Consider the following 17,927-nt stretch of genomic DNA (forward strand, 5'->3'; position numbering starts at 1 on the left):
TGATACAAAATTATAGTATTTACATGAACAACTTTCCTCTGTTTGGTTAATAACTAAAGGACTTACAGCTCTAGGACTTTGCCAACTAGGATTAATTGTTTTATCCGCGAAGCGGTTACACCGATCAGTTATATCAGGGAACCTGCTTTGCAGATTTCTACTAAATCCTCTAGTCAATTCTATATCTGGATGTTGTTTCTTCACATGAGCCCGTATCCCATCATATCTCACAACAGAAGTACAATAAGGACAATTAACTTTAGCAGAAGTACAACTTCTACATGTATACTTACCCTCATCAAAATTATTTAGTGGTTTGATATAATTACACTTATTACAACATCTAGTTAATACTTCTGAGCTGGGGTTAAGGTTAGGGTTAGGGATAATGTTAGGGGTAGGGTTGGAGTTAGGATCTGAGTTAGGTTTAGGTTTAGGATCTGAGTTAGCTTTATAGTCATAGATAGAACCAGAACCAGAACTAGAGCTAGAACTGGGGTTAGAACCAGAACCAGAACTAGAACAAGAGCTAGAACTAGGGTTAGAACTAGAGTTAAAATTAGGGTTAGAACTAGAACTAGGGTTAGAACTAGAATTAGAATTAGAATTAGAACTAGGGTTAGAACTAGAACTAGAGCTAGAACTAGAACTAGATTCATTTTTTAAAGAACAACCCCACGGAGAAAAAATATTAGCACAAATACCACTTAATATTATATTACCACACATGCATTTATCAGTTTTATCTTTATGAAATGATTCATAATGATATTTTAAAACAGCAATGTTTCCACATTTATAGTTACACTCTAAACATTGTAAAAGCATTTATAATAGGGTAAACTATAATATTTACCTAATCCTTCACAGGGTAATATTTAGCCATGATTTCAATTAAATCTTTAGTATTATCTTTAGATGTGATACACTCTGCTAAATATTTATTTCCTAAAGTATTAGTGTATTAGTTTTACATCTCTTATCTAAAATCAAATCAAGGTCTAATTCTTTTTCATCTTTAACAAAATTTATAATCTCTTCTCGAAATTCTGCATTATTTATATATAGTTTGTTTAAAAATCTTCCTCCCTTTCTATTCAAAATTCCCATCTCTTCATTGACGAAGTCATAGTTACACTGATCAGTATACGAACAAAGTTCGTGGTTTACCAAACTGCTTCCCTGATCAGTATAATTGCTTCGTGTTTCACCTTCCAACTCTTCTCCATATCCAACATTAACTAATGTATTTACTCTACTCAACATTGTACTTGCTCCCATTGCTACAGTTCCAGCATTTCTTGATATTGAATTAGGATAAAAACAATTAAATATAAATAAACCTGCGCCTATAATTCCACCAATATTTGATAAAATTTTCATACCCTTTCCCATAATCATTTCTTTATGGGAACATCATTCTGAACTTTAATATTGTTTATAGTCAGACGTTTATTAAAATAAAACTGATAATTATCATGATTAATAACATTTCTATCTGTTGCATTAATCATTAGTGGTTTCATATATGCTATAAGTTTATTTATATCTTCTCTCTCCAAATCATCTTTTAAACTAAGAGCTTTTAAATCAAAGAAACCAACTCTCTAATCATATATCATTGTTCTATTACTACTAATAATAATAAAAAATTTTTTCCTTTTTATTATATTTAATTATACCATAACGAAGTTCATCTGACATTCCATCTGTATAATTATAATAGTTACTATTTAATTCACTAATTATTTTTATTGAAGTCATGTTCACATTTATATATCTCATTAAAGTTTTTAAATAGGTCAGGTCCATTATAAGTTGTTAAATAAATAGTATCACAACTCATTCTTGCTGTATTAATTATTTGAGCTGGTTTATGACACATTACAATCATTTGAATATTATAATGTCTACCTTCAGTAAAATAGTAACCTATATCCTTATTTAACCTATCACCCATATCATCAAGTACTATTACACAATTTTGAAATTTATGCATATTTTTTTGTGATCATATTTATATCACATTTATTAAACCCAGTATAAAACTTTTTAGACTCAGGATCTATCCAGTCTCTGTCATCTTTACACACTATAACTATAATTTTATCTTGATCTTGAACTTGATCTCGATCTTGATCTTGATCTTGATCTTCATCTTGATTTTGGACTGAGTATAATTTTAAATATTGTCTAATAAAATATGTTTTGCCTGTACCAGTTCCACCATAAACAATAGTATGTAATGGTGACTTTTCATAATCAAATCTAAGTAGGTTCCTATTCATAAATCCACCAAAGCTTTCTTCTAGTTTTGTATATTTACTTGGTCTTGAATCATATATTATATAACAAATTCCAATTATAATAATAAAAATAAAAACTGCACTACCTGTTTGCATTTTTATATAATAAATATAGATTTGATTTAGATTTAGACTTAGACTTAGACTTAGACTTAGATTTGATAAATTTATATATATAAAAATGCTTATCCTACTTTTTGAGGAATTCAATAATAAATTTAATATTGATAATAATGCTATGAGTGATATCAGAATAAAATATATAGGCAAAGATATAAGTCTAACACCAATTGGACTTGTAATGAGAGATGATAGACCAGAAATGGTAAGTGAACCTAACTCTAACATTATTGTAAATCTACATCCAACTGAAGGTACACATTGGGTTTTAGTTATAAGAAGAGAAGATGGTCCTATGTATTGCTTTGATAGTTTTGGTGTAGAAACTCCACCTTTATTTTTAGAAGAATATGTTGATCTAGGCTCTAATGAGAGAACACAACAATATGATGAATCTTATTGTGGGGCTTATTGTTTATATATGATCTATCTTATTGATAGAGGATTTAGAAATAAAAGTGCTTTGAATATTCTAGTTAATCAATGTAAATATCCAGGAATATATAATGAGTGTTTTTGTTTAGGTTGTAGTAAAGATAATGATGAGGTTAATGTTAATGATAAAGATAATGTTAATGTTAATGATAAAGATAATGTTAATGATAAAGATAATGTTAATGTTAATGATAATGATAATTTTAATGATAAAGATAATGTTAATGTTATTGATAATGATAATGTCATTGATAATGCTAATGATAGTGGTAATGACATTGATAATGCTAATGATAATGATAATGATAATGATAATGATAATGATAATGATAAAGATAATGATAATGATAATGATAATGATAATGATAATGATAATTTTATATATATTGGATGAAAAGCATGGTGAAACATGGGTGAAGCCTCATCAAAAGTTTAAATCTAATAACATTAGTCCTACTAACAGTATCTCTATAAACATATATATTGATCTATATTCATGGTTAAATGATGATGATGATATAATTACTGAAGCCGCATTCCTAGATAACTTTAGATGTATAATATCTGGTCCTAGTGAATGTGGTAAAACATTCTTATTAAAAAAAAATTTAGCTAGTATATACTTTGATAAGCTATACATGATTGGACCTACTAGTGATCAGTACCATGGTATAGAAAGAATAAACCTTAAAGCAATTATAGAATTTATTAAAGATATAAAAGAGTTACCATCTCCCGATAAACTACCCAAAGACTTAAAGAAACCAATTATATTCGATGATGTTAGAGCCAAAGAGCCAGTTATTAATGAATACTTTTGTAGAGGTAGACATAATAATTGCAATATGATACATCTTAATCAAAACCTGTTCTCTCTGGATAGGCAGAGTGTTAGAGAGAACTGTAATCTATTTATTTTATTTGAACAGAGAGGTAAAGTCCTAGCATCGATATATCAAGATTTCTTTAATAATATTGAACTTAGTTATAATGACTTTGCTAATATATGTAATAAGGTAAGGAAAGATCCTTATAATTATATTGTCATTGATATAACTAAAAATAAAAATATTAATGGTAAACTAAGAATTAATTGGGATCGGAGAGTTTGGTAGTTTAGTTTAAGTGTAAGTCTAAGTCTAAGTACAAGTATCAGGGAACCTGCTTCGTAGATAAGTGTAAGTACAAGTATCGGGGGAAACTGCTTGGCTTAACACGAGCAGAGCTCGTTCGCAGATAAGTGTAAGTGTAAATCAGATCAACGAAGTTGTTAACACAGATGTAAAGTAAAACTTAATACATCTCCATTAAAGTCTATAGGTCTTCCATGCTCATCTTTAATATGAAATTCAATATATTCTATTCTATCTTTGGTTACATTTTGATATAAGATAGTTGGTATTAGTTGGTATAATATTTATCAAGTAACCTGGTGGTTCTGTTAGATTAAAAGTATATAATATATCTGTATCTTTACCATTATCTTTAGCTCCAGATATAATATTGCAATGAATGTTAATATTATTGAAACCCATAATATCAATAATTTTCTGAGATTTATATCTACATTTTTTATAAATTATTTTTCCAAATCCTAGTAATGAGGCTAGTGAGTTTTCTATATCAAAGCTGATTGCTCCTTGTTTTATTTCCATTAAACATTTCATCGTATTCTTATCAGGTTCCATTATAACATTACCATCAGTTGCTTCTTTTATTAATTCTGCTATGTCAGTTAACTCATATGCTCCCGGTGTAATAGTTGAATATAGCAACGGGATTCCTTTATAATTATAATTAAGTATAGATGTAATGTTTGTGCTTGAGGTAGAGATAGGGTTAAGGTTAGGGTCAGAGCTAAGAGCCCGAGGTAAAGCTTCATCATCTTCTATAACAGTACTAGCATATAAGAATTGATTGTTTCTCCTATTCACATTAAACACTGAATTATAATCAGATAATCTAATTAAACCTAATTTTGTTGTATTAAGTATAGCTTCACTAAAGTTAAATTTTTCTGTTGGTTTTATCATTCTAAAGTTAAGTGTATTCTCTTCTTTAGTTTTAGTTAAAGCTTCTTGTATCTTTTGTAGTTCATATAATATCAAGTTGTCTGTCATTTTTTATCTAATAAAAATGGATTTTAATTTGGATACAACTTATGGATTTTAATTTTAATTTGGATACAACTTACAGTTATAATAATGATATACATAAAAGTAAGATTATAAAATATAAACCCTATAATCTGGCAACAATGAATACGGTTAATACTAACATTAATATCAAACTCAATAGAGAAGAGAATCACTTAAATTTGCGTGATTCATATCTAGAGATAGAATTTGTTGTATCTGATGATGCTGGTGGTGTATTTGCTAATGATGCTAATATTAGATTAGTTAATTATGGTATGATGGCATTGTTTAGTTCAATTAAGCTTGAAAAGAGTGGTGGTAGGACTATTGAATATATAGATCATTGTCATCCTAATCTATTGATGTAAAAGTTATTAATTAGTACTGGTGATGAATATGAGAGTGGTTTTGTTAGAAATCAGGGCAATAGAGATAGTCAGCTTAAAGGTGACCATATTGCTGCACAACGAGGACATATGTATATGATGGTTAAGATGAGTGATATATTTGGTTTCGTAAATGATTTAGAAAAGATTATATATGGTTTAGGATTTAAACTATTATTAAAAAGAGATAATAATGATAGAGCTCTATATAGAGTTAATGCTAATCCTGGTGCAGTTGCTAATGATGGTAATATAGAAATTAGAGATATATCATGGTGTGTACCTAGTATTGATCCTAGTAATGATAATAGAATTATTGTGCAAAAGGGTTAAAGTAAAAAGAATAATGTAGACTTTAGTTATCATGAAAGAAAGACATTTTATAAGAATGTACCCAATGCTACTAACTTCTTGTTTGATATAGGTATGGAAAGTGGTATGGAAAGACCGCAATATATAATAGTTGGTTTTGAAAATAATAATGTTATTGAACAAACTCATGATGCAAGTACATTTGATGTAATGAATGTTACTGAATGTTATTGTAAGATTGGTAGTGAGTTTTATCCCGAGGATAGAATGAATATTAATTATGGAATCAAAAATTATAATGAGGCTTTTAAAGAGATTGTTAGCTTTAATAAAGATTATAATGGGCTACCACATAATGTAAAGCCATATATAAATCATAGAACATTCAAAAGTAATTATGGAATATATGTATTCGATACTAGATATCAAAGGGATCATATAGGTCCACAACCAATACAACTTAATTATAAATTTAGTGCTGCAGTTGCAGATGTTATATGTCATGCATTAGTATTAACTAGGAAGGTTATTAGTGTGAATAGTGATGGTAATAAGATGGTTGACACAATATCATAGATATAATTTAAGTCAAAGATATAATTATAATTTTAGATATAACTCTAGCGATATTTCTAATTTTAGATATAACTCTAGCGATAATTTATAATTATAGTATAATATAGTTATTGTTATAATTATATACATAACCATATACTTATACTTATACTTATAGATAGTCAGCTCTAATTGTTACTCTTGTTAATACCTATCTATTTCTTATTAGTATTAACAAAACCTTTAGCATAAATAATGTCTAATTTCTTTTTATTCTCTAGAGCCAAGCCTCTAGCTTCAAGCTTAACCTTGGGCTTGGGCTTAGGCTTAGGCTTAATAACAACAAAGGGATTATACTTTTTAACTTCCATTATTTTTTATATATAGAAATGAGTCTTTTAAATAAGTTCAAAACTAATTCATATTGTGTTGGAGGTAGACATTATAGTGGTACTAATAATATAAGTGGAGCTATTACTTCAAAAGGTACTAAGATGTTAAGAGGATCCTGCACTAAATGTAGAAGGAATAAATCAATGACAGTATCTGATGCAACAATAGAAGCAGAAGGACTTAAAGATTTCTTTAAAAGTGTTGGTAAAGCTACGGTTAATATTGGAAAGAAAGTTGCTAATAATCCAGTAAGAGCATTAGAATTAGCAAGTAAAATAAGAAGTGCAGCTGCATCTAGAAACCCTAAAGCAGCTCTAGCGGCTACACCTGATTTAATTAAATGTGCAACTACTGGTGAAGGTATAAAAGTAGCACATAAAGGAAGAGGGTTATACTTAGGTACAAAGAAAAGATAATTATTTGATTATAATTATGATTATGATTATATTTATATTTATGTTTATGATTATGTTTATGATTATGATTATGATTATATCCATGATTATATCAGTGATTATATTATGTTTATGATTATGATTATAGCTATGATTATGATTATATATTTATCGATAAATATTAATACTAATATTATTATTACTAAAAACATTGTTATTACTAAGCACTAATATCTTTAATCTAAAAAAATACTCAGCTTGTTTTTCTTATTCTTCTTATAATCCTCATATAACTTAACAAATTCATTATACTCATTATTATCTATTTTATTATCATTCATTGATTTAGTATATAGTTTTTAAACTTATCACTAAACTGTTTACTTAAAATATACATTTGTGAATACTTTATAATTTTTTTTCTAATTTTAGTATTAAGTGTTTTTGATAATGAACCACAAACAGTTGCTGTAGCAGAAGCTGTTGGTATAGAATAAGCTAATCCTATACCTGTTAATGAAACTGAAACTGATGTTGTTGTTGCAGTTGTTGCTATTGATGATAATACTATTTCTGTTATCTCAGCTATGTTAATTCTTATATCTACTTAACTTCTTATTATAGTTATTAGTTTCAGTTTCATAGTAATTTCTAATATCTTTTATAATGTTAATATTGTTGTTAAATTTATTATTAGCTTGAATCTTTTCGTTTATGTATTGTTCATTAACGGTTGACAAGTTGGGATATAGTAATCTCTCACTCGGTGCTGTTGGATTGGTCATTGCTTTGCTTATTTTCATTAGTAAAAATTCTTTCTATTTCTTGCATTATATCTTCTTGATTAAAACTATAATGCATCTCAAGTCTGTCTTCCTCTTTATTATCAAGTAACTTACTTTGTAAAAGTATAGCAATTACATATTGTACTATAACACCTCTGAGAGATTTATTGTATTCTTTGATTTCTCTCAGACCGTTAGTAAACATTTCATCTAAGTGTATGTTAGTTATATTCTGATTAAACTTATTATTATCAAATTCTTGCCTTAACTGAGTCACCTTTTCTTAGTTCAGTTATGTTTTTACTTAAAATGTCTATTTTATTAGAAGAGGATAATAAGTTATTGTCACAATACTTTTTATTAACAACATTTTTTTCATCTGTGGGAGGATGAACATTTGTAATTTTATAGGTATCCTTCATGTTAATATTATCATTATCTTCTAGTAACAACCCTCGGGCCTTACTTAGTGTTAAATTGTTTGTTGATGTTGATGTTGATTTATGTTTAGCTTGATTGAATCTATTTCTTGTCATTATTTATTTTAAGAAATATATTTAATGATTCTAAAACTTTATTATTAGATTCAAAATCAAACTCAGATTTTAATAACTCCTGTTCGTAATATTTACCTTCTATTATCTCAACATTAATATCTCCTATTTTATAAGTTGGTGGTTGTGTTTTTAGAACTTCATTAACTTTAAACAATTCTCTATTCCAATTAAAAATGTAACCTTTAGAGAAGATATTACGTTTATCTACATTTCTAACATAATCACCAACGTTAAGTTTAGGTTTAATATTCTTAAAACTAAAAGTGTGTTTAACTTTATCAGGATTATTAGAAGCGTCAACTGGTGTCATATTAATCGTCGAGTGAATGTTATTGTTATATGTTACAACAGCATCTTTTAATATATTAACCCAATTACCACGCCATTGATGAACATTGGTTTATTTATTATGTGTAATAATGTTCTATTGAATCTCTCTATAAACACAGCCTTTAAATCACTATAAGTAGAATATAGCTCTATCCCTGAAGCGGCTTTGCCGGTTCCATATTCTTTAAGTAAAGATTTAAATGTTTTATTGTAAAACTCACTACCTCTATCTACCCATAACTTTTCTGGTTTTCTAGGTTCAGAGCCACCTTGGGGATGTTCACTTAATACTATTTTAAAACCATTAGTTATAGATAAACCAGATTTATTCTTTAAAGGAATAGCCCATGCATATTTTGTGAATATATCTATAACCGTTAATATAAACTTATAATAATTATTGTATTTACTTAGAGATGACTTATCAATTAAATCAGCTGACCATGTTTCATCTTTTTATAGTGGTATTATTCTTTGTCTTTTAAACTTTGTTATTTGAGGACTGAATACTTCTTTAGCTAGTTGTTGTTGTTGTTTTTCTATCGTTTTATTTATGGACATAGTCATCTGCGAAGCAGGTTCCCTGATGGACGTAGTCATGGTTTCACCTATTTACCATAATTAAAAACAAAATTATCTAGTTGGTTTTGATGAATAATATTCATAGATAATAGTTGCTTAGATATATCTAGCATTTCATCATATAACCCATCATGACCAGCTTTTGTTTCTGGTATTAATAACTCTAGTCTTTCTACTAAATTATTTGGGTTGCCATTTAATCCCCTGCCAAATATATCATCTCTTACCCCCATTATACGTTTTATTGTTCTATATCTAGCGCTTTTCTTATCCCCTTTTCCTAAATCATATCTAATATCCTTTAAAAACCTTTTAACTTTGTTTTCATCTTCCTCAACCTTATCATCATATGTTACATTTGATTTAGTAAGAAAATCAAGAAATCCTTCTGAAAACTCATATACATTATCCCTAACTAAAAATGCACCCTGCTCTAGAGTTATGCCAACACCATTCATTTTATATCTCCTACTAGGTAAATCTACGAGTTCTAAGTTTAATTGAGGATTAGTTTGAGCCCCCATGTCATGAAGAAGTTTGGCTGTCTTTGTATCAACAAAAACTGGTGCTATATCTTGAGTCCCCTTTAACGTTTCACCTATCTTGGAAGCAGTTTCATTAAACTGGGAACCAGCTTGCTCGATCTGCGAAGCAGTTTCACCAATCATCTTAGTTTGTTTATCTAACTCTTGATTTTGCCAATCTATTGCTCTTAATGTTTGTTCACTTAATGCTAGATTGCGTTCATTGTTTGCATTTATCTGCGAAGCAGTTTCACTGATAGTTTTAGTTAAAGGATCAAATAACTCTTCTATTTCTCCATAATATTCTTGTTGTTTTAATTTATCTTCTAATCTATTTCTTCTGTTTTGTTTTTCTAGATTGTTTAATTCTATAAGTTTATCTAGTTTAGTCATTTTATATGTATTGAAAAATTAAATTAAGAGTAAAAAATGGATAATGAAAACAGCTTCTCTCTTAATCTAAAAAAATGCTTAGCTTGTAAAAAACGTTGTAATACTATAGATGAGTTTATTGATCATATTAAGGAACCAAATCATGATGATTTAATAATTTCAACTTATTCTAAATATGTAGATGGGGCTGGGAAGATAATAAAATTTCTAGAATATAATAAAAATATAATAGCTGGAGCTACACTACATAAGATTACAATCATGGGAGACACTATGAAAAAATATATGGCTCAGATAATGATTTATAATATACTAACTACCAACCATATGGATGTAATGAATGAATTAGGTCTATAATTATTTGTTATAAAAATTAGCAAAGCTCGTTATATGATATAATAGCAACTTCAATTAACTTTCTATCATCATTAATGGTTAGTTCTAGAACATTAGTAACCAGTATGTCTTTGTCTCCATCTAATGATCTGCGAAGCAGTTTCACTGATGCTTGGTGGATCATTTTTATTAAATCTCTTTTGAATAGATATAGATTCTCATCATGAGGCTAGCTTTTAATATTATTTACATATAATCTTTTATCATCAAATGTGATTAGACTAATCTTACTCGTTTTTGTTGTTGTCATGTTATCACCAACTTTTTGTATTCTACTTTCATCTACTGTTCTCTGTGTATTATTCATTAATGCATCATAATAATCTATGTGCCTAGCATTATTATGCTTCTTTATTCCTTTTTCTTTAGTGTTTTTAGGATAATTTTTGAAGCTATATGTTTTGGGGGACAAAGCTATAAATTCCTCAATAATCCTACTTCCCAGCTCGTGCTTAAACTTGCCGTGGACTTTATTATTAGTTTTTATAGGTATGTCTAGATTACTTAAGTCCATATGCTCATCACTAACTTTACCTTCACTATAACTTAATACGAAACTGTCCGTATCCATATAGTGAAGTGTTAGATCTTTGAGGGATGGTTGTAGAATATTATAGAATACATCATACATGTGTAATTTGCTTAATTCTAATATAGTAACACCTACATATACTGGAGAATCATATTCTATTTTTTTCTTTATATATTCTATTTGGCTATAATCTCTATATCTAGTTCTATTCTTAAATGCTGGTTAACTTACACTTTTCATTATCTTTTCTTCATCATGCAAGAACTTGCTTTGAAAGAAGTGTAGAGGATTCATGCACATTCTTCCATATAATGAGTTATTCATTAATTTCCTTACATCCTTTTCTGCTTCAGTTTTAGCTGTTGCTCTTTTATTTGTATTGTTTTGAATATAATCGCTACATATATAATCTTGTTGAAATTTAATTACTCTATGTATTTTTCTTACGTTTACTCCCAACTCAACATAGAACTTTAACATCCTATAATGAACCATATATTCTGTTTTGTTGTTTTGGTCTAAGATTAATTTCTCTGTTCTTGCTTTACTTTTCTCTCTTTCTCTGCATCCCAATTCATTATCATTTATCTTTCTTTTACTAGTCATTAGTTCTAACTGTTCTGTTCTATCTTTACATTCATTAGTATAATCAATATCACAAACTCTATAGTAACCATGATCACTATCATCTGGAGTATTCAGTATTACATCTAGAGTAGTAGTAGTAATAAACTCAAAATCCTTATAAGGTAACTTTTGCATCATTGCATAACCATATAGGTTGTTTGCGTCTATGTACCATATGGTCTTACCATCACTGTTATCTATATATCTATCACCCATTGTTCCGCATATAACACCTCGCTTTGCTCTAACAAAATCATCTAGCATTTGTTTATCTTGTAATGTATCTAATGTTACACCGCTTGACATTAAACAACAATAAAAACTATAACCCGGGAGACTAACGTAATGTAGTGGATTGAGCTTGAATTCTTTCATACTTAGTTTAACATATTCATTCATGCAATAGTCTAATATTTCCACATCATTTTGTAAATACTCTATAGTTAGATCTTTACCAGTTTTATTACTGTTTTCATTATTAAAGTTATCTAATTCTTCTTGTGTTGCTAATTTATTATGTAGAGAGGATTTAAAGTCTTCTATTTTTAGATTACCTATAACTTCTTGGTAGGTAGCTTTGCTACCATTGGCAGCTTCGCTGTCATAGTCATCCAAACCAAAGTATTCATATGGATATAATGTTTTAGTTTTACATCCGTATATCTTTGCCATTTGATCTAGAGGCATAGCTAGGAAGTTATAAATATCTAAGAATTTAAGACAACCAATGCTAAACATCTTAGTCTTTCCAGCAGCTAGTGGTATGTTATCTACTTTTCTTTTATCATTATTCTGTTTAAAGAGTTCACTGTATAGTAGGTTGAAGTCATAGCCAGAGCCATTATGGAATATTACTGGAATGAAGTTTTGTTGTTTTGTATCTTAGATTACATATTTTACATGCCGGTCCTCTATATTTACCAGTTTCATGACAAGGACCTCTTACTTTATTAATACATGTTTTGCTGCAGATATGACAAGTGTTATTAGTTTCATGATATAATTTATCTACCTCTGTGAATATCATCTTTTCATTATGTTTGAAATTATTCTCAGTTTCTATTTCTAACAGATCTCTAGCAAATCTTTTGATGCAGCCTAGACCGAAGTAGTGCTTGAAGTTACCTTGCCAGGTGTAACCCACAGCTATTGGAATATGTTCAGCTATTACATATTTTAAATCATTAGTTGAGACATCGGTGAAACCGCTTCGCGGATCAACAATGCAACATTCTATATCGGCAGTTATAACATTTGTTATATTCTGACGTTTGTGTTCATTTACAAAAGTAATATGTTTTTTCTTAGGACAAACAATCTCTGGTTTGAATGAGGTGCTGCATTCGTGTTTATCATATTTAATTTGTGAGTCAAACCAATAGGTACACCTATCACAATAATAATATTTAATGTTGTTTTTATTTGGTCGTTCTAACAAGGTTTCTACATTTTTTTTATTAGAGCACAGTGTTCTATTTGACCATTACTCCAAACTAGTATTCTTACATCTTTTCTATCTTTTTAAAAATCATCCACTTGTTTAAACAATTCTATTTTACCGTTACCACAAGGTGTGTATACCCAAATATTAAAATTATACAATTTCTGTATTCTTATTATATAAGCAAAATCATCTTCATGTTGTTGTCTTGGTTCAATTAGTTTATCTACAAATTTAATTTCTCGAGTTGCATGGTGTGGGGCGGGATGTAGCCAAGCAGTTATAGTTAGTTGTAGGCAATTGTATTTATAACTACGTATATTTAATATCGATTTAGAGTTTTTGAGATCAGGAGGTAAATCTATATAACTACAAATAGATGCTTTAGTTGGTTCAATGTTTAACTGAATACTTCTTATTCCAAGAAACTCAAAATCATAACCATAACCTTCATATATTTCCTTTTTGAAATCTAGCCACCGATTGAAGTCAGTTTAATAATATAATCAGTATTCAAGTCAGTTTATTAATATAATCAGTATTGAAAAATATTTTAGTAGTTTTAACTTCTTCTTTGGTTCTCTTCTTATAATCACATTCAGCCGTGATCTTATATTTAAAACTCTTAACTTTACAAAACTGGTAACAGTTTTTAATTTCTTCTAAAGAGTAATTAGTTGCTTCATCTATATCTTCAATGTAATTCCCACCTTTATGAGTAATATAAAATTCTCTCATGTTCTGACTTGAGTTTATATCGAAGTCTTCTGTGTTTTCTAGATACATGCGATTGTGACTATATGAATGAGTAGTTAGAGCTACTTTACTTCTAAATTCTTCATGACATTCTTTACATTCATACTTAATTCTGGTGTAGATAATCTCTTCAGTTTTAGTTTTAGGTTTGGTGGCTGGTTTAGTTTTAGCCCTAGTTTTAATAATATAATCATCTTCAACCAAATTATACACCCTCTCCGAGATTTTCTCTTCTTCAGACTCAAACATTTTCTCCAATAGTTCCTTATGTTTGAGATCGTATGATTGATGCCTGTATAAAGCCTTCTTTGATTCAAAGGTTAGATTACAGACATCGCAGAAGTTTATGACACTAGTATTAGCTGATTGAGACATGATGTATTTTATAGGGAAATAATCAAAAAATAATTTTTCGAACAATGAAAATGAAATGCAAAAAGTGTATAAATAAACCTTGGAAAGAATGTTGTAATAATTGTAAAGAATTAGAATATTCTTGTTATGTTTGTAAAAATATGGTTAAAGTGAAAGATTATATAGAACATTTGGGATATCATTATTCTGATCCTGAGCAATATCTAACGTGTAGTATGTGTAATGTTTATAAACATATATCATTATATAGATTTAGAAATAGGAAATGTAGACTATGTATTTATCTTCATAAGTATAGATATGGTCACACTAGAAATCAATTCAGAGAGCATGTTTATAAGTATAACATTCAAGAAGACATAGAAAAACACTGATCACTGTGTTTCCACCGATCTCAGTGTTTTTGACTGTATACCCATCACAGTGTGTCCCGTATACAGTCTCACAGCAGGGATTATCCTTTTTAAGAACTGTGAATTTGGTTTTTTTTATCTCACTTTGTTTTATAGTATTTCATCAAATCCTGAAAGGCGGCATCGCCGATCGGGGGACGTTCACTGGAGTCAGTGAGGAAGAAACCCCAAACCTTCCGTTTGCTAAAGCAACTTAACTAGACTCGATGATTTAACCACTACACCAAGTGAGACAGAAAGTTTTATTTTTAAATTGATTAAATATTGATTAGGGGATATATGAAAATTTTTATTATTTTAATATTTCTTTCAATTTTTGTTCAAGTTTTTTGCAAGTTGGTTTTACGTGCTTTTTACACGGTCTCATCTGCGAAGCAGTTTCACTGATTAGTTTTATACTAGTATCTGGGGACGTCCACCGGAGTCGGTGGGGATAGAACGCAAAATATCGGTGAAACCGTTTCACGGATCCGTCTGATGACAGTTAATTACCAGCTTAACTCTGTATTAGTGGTTTGCACTAAGTGAGACAAGAAATGATAGATTTAAAATATAAAAGAAGTGAATATAGAGCTAATATATAGTAGTGGATAAAACAAGGGATTCAACCACCAGTAAAATTTGGCCGATTCGACATGCGCGATTAGCGTTAGGAGAAAGGGACAAATTTTACTGGTGGTTGAATCCCTTGTTTTATCCACTACTGTTAAACAACTTGAGAATTTGTGAAAAACTCCTAGGCACTGGATGAATTTTTGGAAAATTTGAAGTGCAGTTTAATTGAGAGACGCAAAGCTATCATAAAATAATGGGAAAGAGTCTTTGTGGTTTTTGTCTGAAAACATTGAGGTAATAGAAGACTTCAGTCCAGTACTAGCATTAGGAACCGCTATTTTTGAACATGCCTAAATGGGCACTAAATATATGTAAGGATATAAATCTTAATCGCCTGAGAGACTTAGTGCCCTGACAAGATAGCGCTTAAGCTCGAGTGTCGGGCGCAAGCCACAATGGGCACTAGGGTTTCCGTTCTAAAGTGAGATTTTGTTAACAGTGAGATTTTGCTATTGCGAGAATGGCAAAGTAGGTCACCAAAGTAGGGCAGGCGAAAATGGTCTTGGGAGGGCAAATAAATTTGAAGTTTGAAGAAAATTTGAAGAAAAGTTTAAGAAAATTTGCGGTAAAATATATTTCGATCAAATTCGTTTTTTACGTGCATGTTTTTATGACCTAATTGCCAACCAATTGACTAAAATGAACTGTCTCGAGGTTTTAGTCGTTGATTATGTTTTACGATCAGTTCTATAATTCTTTGTTCGTCCTTGCGCAAGAGAATTCTAATTAGAACTTGTTATCCGTAATATTTTTTATTTCTCAGTGTCTGCATTGGTTTGAGACCATAATGCTGCACAGGAGCGGTGAAAACCTGGTGCATGAGACCTACTTTTTTCATGAAGATCAAAATGAAAAATTTATCATAAAAATCTTGGGTTTTCAGTTCTGCCTTTTCAAATGCTTCTCTGCTGTGGATATATAGACCTTCATAGTGGAACTGGGATAAAAAATGACTAAAACAATTTTTTTTCTCTTGTCACTGGATCTGAGCTGACGACCTCAGCTTCAATTATACATTCTTCTTTGAATCTAACGCGGCTAATATGAATTTGTTTTTGCTCCAGCTGAGAATTAAATCTTGGTCGATTTCAAATTTTTTTTCCATTGAACTAATTTAAATCAAAAGATATCAGAAGAAATTCACGATTTCAGAAACAGAAAAATCTTTAAATTTAAAAATTCACTTACTCATGAAAAGATCGCGATTCTTTCGTATTTCTTCATTTTGGGCGCTGAGAGTGTTATTTTGACTCAAAGGTGCTTCTTCGAATCTCTTCCATTGAGTCCAAAAATCCTGCATCGCTGTCTCTAGGAAGACCTTTCACATTTGCCCAGTTAAGTAGAGCGGTCAGTTCGTCCTAAAATTTTCGAATCATTTCCGTTTGTTACTCCTTCCCGCTTATTGGCTACATGTTACACGGTCACCCCCCAACTACTCGTGACCTAATTGTACGCGAAGATTTATTTTGTTATAATTTGCACGTTTATGTTGTAATAATGGTACGTTTTCTTTAATTGGGATTGCATAACGAAAAATATCATTAAAATTTTTTGTCGTGCTAGCAGTATAAATATTTTACAAGTAATGGAAAGAAACATATGCCTTTAACAACATTTGTATCAATAAAATGCAACAGACTGCCAACGATTTTTTGACCTTGTCTTGCTCTGCGTTTCCTTGTTTTCTGAGAGCAAACGGCCAATCATATTATTCGGCTTGCAGCTTGTTTACTGCGTAAGTTTTATCAACACTATTAATCCTATGATAATAACAACAATGTTGAGAACTCTTTAAGATTGTTTTCCTATTTTTTAATTAATTTTATCGACAGTTTTTGTCTACGCTTTTCTTTTGTGTTTCAAACACGATTTCCTTCAGCTAAAAAGAGGCTTTTTATCGCTTCTTTGTGTTTTCATTCGGTAAAAACGGTTACAGAAAAAACTGTAAAATAAATGCTCTTATCAATTATTTTCTCTAATTCTGCGAAAAAACCATTTGCTTGCTTGGCTTGTACTGACCAATTTATAAGATGGTCAGTTTTCGGTCATTTGTTTCTTTTATAGTTTTTTTCTTCATTCAAATCTCTGAATTTTAGTTTAGGCGTTGTCCTTCTATGCCAACATGCCAAATTGAAAGCACACTGAAAGCAAGTTCTATCAAATTGAATGCCAAGATATTGAAAACCAAGTTCTATGACAATATACTTTCAAAAATGATTTTGGTTGTTTTCAGATCTGTTCACACTTTTTTTTGATTTTCTATTACTTATGAGAGTAGTATCAAAACAGAGTAGGGAATTTAGTCACGCTGTGCTATAAGTAGGAGCAGTGTAAGGCGTCAAGCTTTTCAGATCGCTTACAGAGTGACAATTTGATGCTGGAAAAGATTTTCGGGGTTTTATCGCTTTTTTACGTTCTGCCAAATGACCTACTCCTTGTTGTTATTTTACTCTTAGTTTTCTGACGAATAGTTGTGCTGATCATAGTTTATCACTGATAAATAAGGTGTTCTATGACAATTTGTTTCCAGAAAAAATTAATAAAGCTTCGGGCGTAGACTG

At 29.7% G+C, this 17,927-nt stretch overlaps 1 protein-coding gene across 1 annotated transcript in view; it reads right to left on the reverse strand.

Moving 5' to 3' along the window:
• The window catches only part of LOC142338255 (uncharacterized), a 51,505-nt gene extending 34,787 nt beyond the window's left edge, over positions 1–16,718 (reverse strand). The window contains exon 1 of the mRNA XM_075387926.1: positions 16,555–16,718. Within this exon, the coding sequence (XP_075244041.1) occupies positions 16,555–16,666 (112 nt within the window). The 5' untranslated portion in view covers positions 16,667–16,718. The remainder of the gene's footprint in view (positions 1–16,554) is intronic.
• Positions 16,719–17,927: the final 1,209 nt, after the last annotated feature.

This window comes from Convolutriloba macropyga, chromosome 4, assembly GCF_964194025.1.
Source record: "Convolutriloba macropyga chromosome 4, txConMacr16.3, whole genome shotgun sequence".
Classification (NCBI taxonomy): domain Eukaryota; kingdom Metazoa; phylum Xenacoelomorpha; order Acoela; family Convolutidae; genus Convolutriloba; species Convolutriloba macropyga.